The following is a 10,000-nucleotide window of genomic DNA, read 5'->3' on the forward strand; positions in this document are numbered from 1 at the left end:
GAGCGGCATGTGTGTTGCTCTGGAGTGCTATCGAGGAGACGCCATATCTAAATAAACTCTGTTCAGACACCTTCCCCTTCACTGCCATTCTCCTGCTGAAAACCCAACTGCTACCATGGCAACTACCGCTGCCACACTATAGAGCCGGAGAAGAGAAGAGGAAAAAAAGAAAGGGGAGGGGGGTGGGGGGGATGAGATGAGTTCCTCTCGCTGCGCGGGCCTGCTTCCCGGGAGACGGGAGAATTCCCAGAAGTCTTTGCAAGGCCATTCGTTGTCCTGTCAGCACCAGCGCGCCGTCTTTTCCTTATCGCTCATAAACCCTTCATTATGAAACCATTACCAATGGGATAATGCCAGGGCTACATCTGCCCGGACCCACCCCCCCCCCCCCCCCCCCCCCCCCACTCACACAAAATGCAAAACAGGATGTAGACACGTGTATAGGTAACAAAAATAATTAATGACCTTTGTGCAGACGCACAAGCACGCGCACACACACACACACACACACACACACACACACACACACACACACACACACACACGTGGTAATCCACAGAGGAGACCCCAGACGTGATGTGTCTCAGCTGTCAGGTTGCAGATTAAAATGTTAAGGGGGGGGGGGGGGGGGGGGGGGGGGGGAGGGGTGGGGGGGGTCCTGAATAAAACACGGACTAGGAACAAAGATGAATATTTGAAAATGCTCTTGAGCAAAGTGAAATGGTCATAAGACAGCCTGTGTCTCTCCTCTTACGTAAGTGTTTGAAACATGTTGCAATAACATTTCAAAACAAAACAGAGTGCAAAATATTGCAAAACAAAAGACTTAACTGTAGCATGCAGCAGCTCAGCCTCAGAAACGACAACAGAATGCCAGACAGACATCCTGCCCTTTCCCAACACAACTAGATTCCGGTTTTGAGCCCCACCCCGCTGGTTTCCATACCAGTGTGATATCCTCCGTTCCCCCGTGTCCTTCTTGGCAGTCTCATCGATTTTTTTTTTCGTGTCCTCCTGAAAAATTCATGAGAGTACGGGAGGAGGAAGTACAGGAAGCAGGACGTGTTTGTATGCAGTCCAGTAGGAGTCAGCCTTTAGCCGCCTTATCGTTCACTCCAACTGGCTACCAAGAACTGTACCAGTGCCATTTACATCACACGCCACAGTATCAGAACAGTATCATCAGGTGATAGAGTTGGAACCATAAAGCTAGAAAGTATAACATGAGACTGTTTTAATTTTTTTTATATAGGAGACAAACCGAGAGACAGGAAATAATATCTCGGGTAGGTGATCGAAAGCTATTTTTACAAAGGCAGGTGTGAGAAGCACCGTGGGTGTTGTGGTTAGGATCAGAACTCATGGAGAGACATGGTCAGTCAGTATTTGTCAAGGAGACTTTATATATATATTGACTTTACATGGATAGTCCCAATTAATCGCATCATTAATGGTACTATCCATCGCAGTGCTTCCCATTAAAAAGATATAAATAGTCGACCAGTACATCTGTATTATACAGCACTTGTATCATTAAGCACTTTATCACGATGACATTCATTGCTGATGGCGTCAACGGCGCATACAGCCCTGTGTGTGTGTGCCATTATTCCATCTCTACTTAGGTAATGTTAAGTATTCTTGAGCTGCAGCAGTGCACATCAAACCCTCTCTCATTCATTCTCCAGTCCTTTCACCCTCTGATGTGGATGCATAATGATCAGCCACACACATGGAGGTGTGTGTGTGTGGGGGGGGGGGGTGGTGGTGGAAGGCATGATGATGTTGTGAGAGCAGCAGCAGCAGCTTCCCATTGTTGCAGCAGCAGCAGCAGCGTTCTCCTGGACGGCCTAATTGGTCGTGTGTTAAGAAAGGAAAGCCTTCGGCGCCATTGACAGCCAGAGAATGGCTTGCAGACGGCCCTTCATACTTTGCAGCTCTTCAGACGTACAGCTTTCAACGCGTACTGCTCTTCATACGTACTGCTCTTCATACGTACTGCTCTTCATACGTACTGCTCTTCATACGTACTGCTCTTCATACGTACTGCTCTTCATACGTACTGCTCTTCATACGTACTGCTCTTCATACGAATGCTCTTCATACGTACTGCTCTTCATACGAATGCTCTTCATATGTACTGCTCTTCATACGTACTGCTCTTCATACGTACTGCTCTTCATATGTACTGCTCTTCATATGTACTGCTCTTCATATGTACAGCTCTTCATACGAATGCTCTTCAGACCTACAGCTCTTCAGACCTACAGCTCTTCAGACCTACAGCTCTTCAGACCTACAGCCCTTCAGACGTACAGCTCTTCAGACCTACAGCTCTTCAGACCTACAGCTCTTCAGACCTACAGCTCTTCAGACCTACAGCCCTTCAGACGTACAGCTCTTCAGACCTACAGCTCTTCAGACCTACAGCTCTTCATACAGCTCTTCAGACCTACAGCTCTTCAGGCCTACAGCTCTTCAGACCTACAGCTCTTCAGACCTACAGCTCTTCAGACCTACAGCTCTTCAGACCTACAGCTCTTCAGGCCCAGTATGGTAGAAAGGACCTCCACTGGGAACAAGAGCGCCGGTGTTGTGATGGACGCGGTGGGAGGGGGTCGGGGTGTAACCGGGCGGGGGTCAGACAGGAGTGTGTGTGTGTGTTTATGTGTGGGAGGAGGCGGGAGGAGGCGGGGGGGGGGGGATGTATGATCAGCCCCACATTTTTTACGAGCTGCCTGATTAAATCTCTTCCACTAATTCCCATTGAATCCCTCGACTAATGACTTGTCTCCTCGATCAATAGACGGGCTGTAAAACGAAGGGAGACCAACGTGGCGGTCCACGGGCGTACCCCCGCAGCAGCAGACACACGTGGCGGTTAGAGACGTGCGGTCGGCGGTTGCAGTCGCGGACTCTGAGGCTGAACCGCGGATCGGGCGGATGACGTGAAAAAAATAATAATAATGTAATTAAATTCGGGCGGGTGGCGGTTTTACCGATCAAATTAAAAGTAAAAATATATATACAAATACATTGCTAAGTATTGTTATATATTGTTACCTACATCCGAAAAAAACAAGCACACTTTGAAATAGTCAAGTTTTCATCAGGCAGTAATTTGGCCTGGTTGCGTGTTGGCATGCTGCTTCGTTTATTGTCGGAGACGGCTGCACTGGCAGAGGTAGTTAAAGTTAAACTTAAAGTTAAACTTCAAGAAAGAAGGTATGAAAAATAGTCTGAAAACTGAAATCTCTAGTGGCTATCAAGCCTTGTATGCTAATACTGTGTGTGTGTGTGTGTGTGTGTGTGTGTGGGGGGGGGGGGGGGGGGGTATATTGCGTGATGTACTTGAGCGTATCTATGGACTGTTGAGCGTTGTCTTGTGTCTGAGCTGTGTGTCTAGCTGGGAGGAAGCAGAAGTAAACAACCCGGGTAGTAGCAGCAGACAGACAGGGGGGGGCTTTTAGGATGCGGGGGGGTCGATGTGGAAGCAGGCGGCTGTTGGACGGTGTGGATTCAATGAAAATGTCACAGAGGGCGGTGGGGTGTTTTTCAGCGAATTTAAGTGATTGATTCTTCCCCATCACCTTCCGTTTATATCCAGGAATACGATGACATCGAGGTCAGTGGGAGACCGCTACCGTGAAATAATCTACGCAAACATGTATCATAGCATTACCCGCAACGCACATTCCAAAGCCAAACACACAGACACACACACACACTGCCGCTTTTCTGCTTTGTTAGCTTTACAGAAGTATAAACAAAATAAATCTGCAAACACATCTTTTTGAATAATTTCATGGGGTTACGACGCTATACGTGTAATTACTGTGTGTGTGTGTGTGTGTGTGTGTGTGTGTGTGTGTGTGTGTGTGTGTGTGTGTGTGCATTCGGCTGAACTTTTATTTGCAATCTTTCCTTTGATGTTGAGCCGAAACATGTTCCCCCATGTAAAGGAAACAGGTGGGACTCGACTGTGAAAGCAGCCATTATGTCTAAACGGGCAGTCAAAATACGGTGTCTGTCTGTCAGTGTCTCTAGAGAGGTTGTAACTGTAGCTGTAACCCAAGCAAAACTCAGCTGTCAGCAAATTGAAGCTGACAGCGTGTATAACATCATTTAACCAGAGCACCGCGTCAACTGGGCTCTCACTGAGGTTAACAAAGCGTTAAATAGGATTCAGATGTGGCCAATCAGCCAACCAAGAAACCAATATGCCAATGCTAAGGCGGATATCTTAATGTGGAAATCCACATTAAGATATACGTTTTGTTCTCTTTGGCGACAGCTTTGGTGATAAGTGTTAATTTTTCGCAGAGGTAAAAACATTTTTTCCACTGACATTCGTAACATTCATTATAGACAGCAAATGCAATTGCTTTCCTCTGTGGATCATATCCTTCCACAATCCGATAGATTGTGACTTTACAGACATTTATTCACATTAAAATCGTCGTGATTGCATCTTTCAAGAGTAAACACATAAAATAATGTATGCCTCAGTATGAGGACTTTGATATGTATATTAGAAATGGAAATTCCTACTCAGACTGCATCGCAGTGCCCTTTGAACTCTCTCTCTCTCTCTCTCTCTCTCTCTCTCTCTCTCTCTCTCTCTCTCTCTCTCTCTCTCTCTCTCTCTCGCTCTCTCTCTCTCTCTCTCTCTGCTGCATTAAACAAGCTATTCTCAAAGTGACCTTTTAAAGAAACGCGTTTTAACTCTGGAGGGAGAAGGGCTGTGCCTGGAATATAATGTGTGAGATGTCATCCTAACCTTTACCTTCACCCTCGTATCACCAGATCCCCCCCCGTGCTTATCTCTAGCAACACGTCCTAGACGGACGGACCACGTCCGGGTCTACAGGTCCCCCTGACCCTGACCCCACTGCCCACGGGGCTCCACACACACACACACACACACACGCACGCACGCACGCACGCACGCACGCACGCACGCACGCACGCACGCACGCACGCACACACGCACACACGCACGCACGCACGCACGCACGCACGCACGCACGCACGCACGCACGCACGCACACACACACACACGCTCCACTCACCCTCACATACAGGATCTTCTCCCCGACTCGGTAGCGCCCCTTGGGCTGCTTCTCCACCAGGAACGTCACGGGGCAGCGGCATGCCGGCTTCTCCACCAGCGTCCTCACCTGGACGTCCGGGAGAAAACAAAGCATCTATATCCTCACAACAACAACAACAACAACAACAACAAGTGCAAATCCACAGCGTGAACGTGGGCGTTTGACCCCGGCTGAGACGCTCACGATGTCATCCAGGAGGTCGGCGGCGGGGCCGGCCACTCTGCGGCCCGCCGAGCGGCCGGGCTGACGGGGGGCGTCCGGGAGAGAGGGGGCGCTGTGGGGCGGGGCGGGGGGGGTGGCAGCCGCGGGGGCGGGGCCAGGCGGGTGGAGGGGTGTGGTGTCGGCCGGAGGAGGAGGAGGAGGAGGAGGAGGAGAGGGGGGGAAGAAGAAGAAGGCCGGGGTCTGAGTGGACGCCGTGTGAGTGGAGGCCGGCCGCAGGGCCCGGGCGCACGACGGACACGCCGCGGCGGCCGGCGGCTCCGGGGGGAGGTCCGGGGCGGGGGGCGGAGGGGGAGAGGGAGGGGGAGGGGGAGAGGCTGCCCTCGGGGGGGACGGAGAGGGGAAGAAGGAAAAGCAGAGCGGGGAGGACGGCGAGAGGAAGGCCTCCTCCTCCTCCCTCTGGATCTCTCGCTCCAGCTTCACCAGCCCCGGGGGCTCCAGCCCGTACCTGAGGAGCAGCAGATGAACGTGAACCCTCGTACTCGTCGTGACAACGTCGGAGCGCTGTGCACACAAAGGGGTCCGTGTTGTTTTTCGGTACCTTGATGCGATCCTCCCCAACTCCATCAGACAGAGGCACACCTCGCGGGGCTGCCTGTGGAGCACTGCCCACCGCCCACCAGGACAGACCGACGACAAAGGAACAAGAACAAAGTTAGACCAAAAGAAAAAAGAAAGAAAGAATGAATGGATCTTCTCAAGGAGATCATTTTGCGGAAAAAAATAAACACGGCGGTGTCTGCAGGGACTAAAAAACATCAACATGCCAGGAGGTATCCTCCATGGTGGAGCAGTGTCTTTGAAGCCAGGCCAGACCGCTGCTAGAGGGGCATGAGGGCTCCAGACCACATCAACCCTCCAGATGGCTCACCACCACCTTAGATACTATCCAGGGGCCGCACTGTTGTTTTTGTGTTCAAATTGTGCCTCTTGTTAGGAGGAATGTAATAGAAGTACCACAAAGTGATACGTACATGTGTACGTGTGTGAGTGTGTGCGTGCGTGCGTGCGTGCGTGCGTGCGTGCGTGCGTGCGTGTGTGTGTGTGTGTTTGTGTGGGTGGGTGGGTGGTTGTACTAGATAGCTAAAAGGAGTGTGCATCCTCTAATACTACTTTACTACTACTACTACTACTACTACTTATTTGAAGATGACATCACATGTATACAACAAGACATAAATGATGGGGACAAAGAAAATGTCAAATAACAATTTGCTAAATATTTCTGCTTCAGACATAAAACATCAACGCGACCAAACAGGCGTGATTCAGCTGCTCTAGGAGCGTGCAAATTGTCGGTGTTTCTTTGTGGATGTTTCTTCTATTTACCTGTACTCGGAATCCATCATTACATCACAGCTGCAGCAAGACAGAGAAGAGAAAGGAAAGAGGTGCTCCTGTAACTAGGCGTACGGTACCCATCAAACACACACGGCTGGGCAGAGCTGGCCTGGCCCTTCCTTGGATTGGGGACAAGCCGGCGCTGCAAGCGGAGATGGAAGGCCAATAGGGGGCGCTCATCCTTCTGCTCTATGGAATGTCCGAAACGTCCCAGGACAGAGACAGAGACTGTCCTGTCTAAGAGCACCGTCTTCCAGGTGAGACGTTGGTCACTAGAGATCCCATGGCACTCGTCGAGAGAGTAGGGGTGCTAACTCTGGGGTCTTGGCTCTTGGTACCAACCCGCCCCCCTAAACGTCCCCTGGCCACTGATTGGATGGTTTCATTCCTGACCTCTCCACTGTGATAGCCGGTCTGGGGAGTTTTCTGGCGCAAAACTGGCTGACACACACACACTTAAGCCGTTTCTCAATACCAAGTACGCGGACTACGTTCTCGCGGACTTGGAAGTACGTACTTGGCAAGTCCGGACTTTCAAGTACAGACTTCTGAGAACGCGAGTACGCACTCTGCAACTGGAACAGCAGCGGACTCGATGATGCATCCTGGGATATTTAACGGTCCCAAGTCCACACGAGTCACCTCCAACGCGTCCTCGGTAGAACGGCCTCATCGAGAACGCATCGAGAACACACACGGGTTTTACGACAGTACTCGCGTACTCGCGTACTCGGAATTGGAACAGTGCTTGGGCTACCACTGATGACGTTTATCGAGAACGCAAGTACACGAGTACACACGAGAACACGAATTGAGAAACGGCTTAAGTATGTAAAGCCATTTGGGAGAAATATGGCACTCTTTCAGTCACATGGACCAGAGTCACCTTGAGGGAATAGTGGGGGAAGCACCAGTTGTGTCTGGAGTTGAACCTATAATCATTCTTACACATCCACCCCTTGCCTCTACATACGCGTGTACGAGCTGCCCTAACAAAACTAAATAACTAACTCACTTGCTAATGTTGCTAACATGTTGCAAAACTAGGGTAGCATTCTTTCAGGGTCATCCATGCACAATGACATCAAATATCATATCATTCATCCAATTGATCTGTGGGATGAAGTGCGTTTGATATCTTTCTCTCTTTGATGTATCTCCCGCCACAGAACAACGGAACTCCTGTCAGCTCTGTCTTATCTGGGGTGTCTGACAGCAGTGGACACATCGTAGCGTTCTGTTGCCCAGGTTTCTGAGACATAAAAGCGGTAGGCAGGGTCAGAGGTGGACAGAGAGATGAGAGGCTCACGCGTAAAGGACTATTTTCGCGGTCGACCAGTGCGGGACCATGCGATAGCAGCACAATAGACACAGAAATACCAGATATCGTATGATACTCTTAACACATGTCTCAACGACGAGACACCATTGTACTGCACACCGATTGCAATCTTTTGTGTCACAAGGAAGGTATAAAAAGATAGAAAGAAAGAGCGACGCTAGCGATGAGCGTATTTTATTTCTACCAAGAATTCCATTTTCGGTGCATTTGTAAGACAATAAAAAATAAATACGAGGAAAACAAAGTTGCGGAGGGCGGAAACAAGGTCAAACTAAGTGAACGTTTTTCTCAGGTGACAACGAAAGGCTTTGGAGCTATCTTTAACTCACCCAAACCCTCTGATTCAAACAGATACGCTTCATCCACGCCGATCTTGCGGCACCAGTAGAGAAAGTTAGCGGTGTTGTCCCGGGCAAAGAAAGATCCAGAAGTAGCGTCCGCTCGCCAGTGTATCACCCTGCGAACAAAGGGCTGCACCTACACAAACACACACAACACACACACACACACACACACACACACACACACACACACACACACACACACACACACACACACACACACACACACACACACACACACACGTGAAGCAAAGACATGAAGTGCAAGCAGAAAATGCTTGTTGTGAAAGTATTGAATTGATGTCCTTCTTTGACAATATTTTGGGGTGGGGGGGCTACAGTACCATTAAGCAAAAAGACAGCTGTGGCCAACTGACACTGAAGCCAAACCGCAGCAAGACATAATGGAGGGCTAGGAGGTCATATGTACGGCGGAGGGAGACCAGGGCCGTGACTGACTGCTGAGAGGGAGTGCAGGAGGCCAAGATACACCCTATTAAAGTGAGGATCTACGGACTCATCTGGCGCGGTCCACTGCCAGGCTGCCCAGAGTGCCTTGTGGTCAGAGCTCATGTCTGCTCTCATGCCTCATGCCTCAGAGACATCTTTTAACGGCAAACCAAGGGAAAAAAAACAGGCCGGGTCGGGCCTGAATGAATGGAAATCACAACTCTCACGAATAAAGCATTCTTTGTGCGCTCATAGCATCATTTGATGGTTCACAGACGGCGGAGAGTCTGTCATACACAGTCACGACAGAGTGCACACAGTCAGCCTCTGTTAGTTCACTTTAGACGACTCTGAATGGTTGACAAACGTATTTAGAGTTAAAAGAACCATCGTGCCATCCAAAAGTAAAAGAGTTAAAGTCCTGCCCCATCGTGTTACCGTACAATGTGTACAACATAACATGTGGTTATGTTAGCTCCTTTCTCTGTGCTTGCACACAAGCTCTTGTGTGTGTATGAGTTTGCAGTTTGTGTGTGTGTGTGTGTGTGTGTGTGTGTGTGTGTGTGTGTGTGTGTGTGTGTGTGTGTGTGTTGGTCTGTCTGTGTGAGTGTGTGTGTTTGTGTGTGTGTGTGTGTGTGTGTGTGTGTGTGTGTGTGTTGGTCTGTCTGTGTGTGAGTGTGTGTGTTTGTGTGTGTATGTGTGTGTGTGTGTGTGTGTGTGTGTGTGTGTGTGCGTTCCTAGCACCTTGTCACTACAGGACAGGATCATGTGCTGCTGCAGCTGCTGTGCCAGCTGACAGAGGAGGACTCCGCTGTCCAGACGCGCCATCAGGCTGTCTGCTGTCAGGTCCTCCAGTCCAGAGGAAGAACCTGCACACACACACACACACACACACACACACACACACACACACACACACACACACACACACACACACACACACACACACACACACACACACCACAACCACAGCGTCATACACACTTACCACCACGGCATGCACACACACACACACACACACACACACACACACACACACACACACACACACACACACACACACACACACACGCACCACAACCACAGACACACACCACCACGGCATGCACACACAAACACGCACCACAACCCAGCCGTCATACACAAAAACCACAATAAACAGAGGCACACACACACACACACACACACACACA

The 10,000-nt window shown here is 49.9% G+C and overlaps 1 protein-coding gene across 1 annotated transcript in view; it reads right to left on the reverse strand.

The window, feature by feature from the left end:
- Window positions 1-10,000, reverse strand: part of gas2b (growth arrest-specific 2b) — a gene marked incomplete at both ends in the record, with an annotated part of 13,476 nt that overhangs the window by 2,177 nt on the left and 1,299 nt on the right. The window contains 6 exons of the mRNA XM_084476390.1: window positions 5,073-5,180; window positions 5,298-5,357; window positions 5,511-5,781; window positions 5,875-5,938; window positions 8,346-8,493; window positions 9,552-9,676. Coding sequence (XP_084332516.1) covers window positions 5,073-5,180; window positions 5,298-5,357; window positions 5,511-5,781; window positions 5,875-5,938; window positions 8,346-8,493; window positions 9,552-9,676 — 776 coding nt within the window. The remainder of the gene's footprint in view (window positions 1-5,072; window positions 5,181-5,297; window positions 5,358-5,510; window positions 5,782-5,874; window positions 5,939-8,345; window positions 8,494-9,551; window positions 9,677-10,000) is intronic.

This window comes from Micromesistius poutassou, assembly GCF_964030765.1.
Source record: "Micromesistius poutassou genome assembly, chromosome: 12".
In the NCBI taxonomy this organism is placed as follows: domain Eukaryota; kingdom Metazoa; phylum Chordata; class Actinopteri; order Gadiformes; family Gadidae; genus Micromesistius; species Micromesistius poutassou.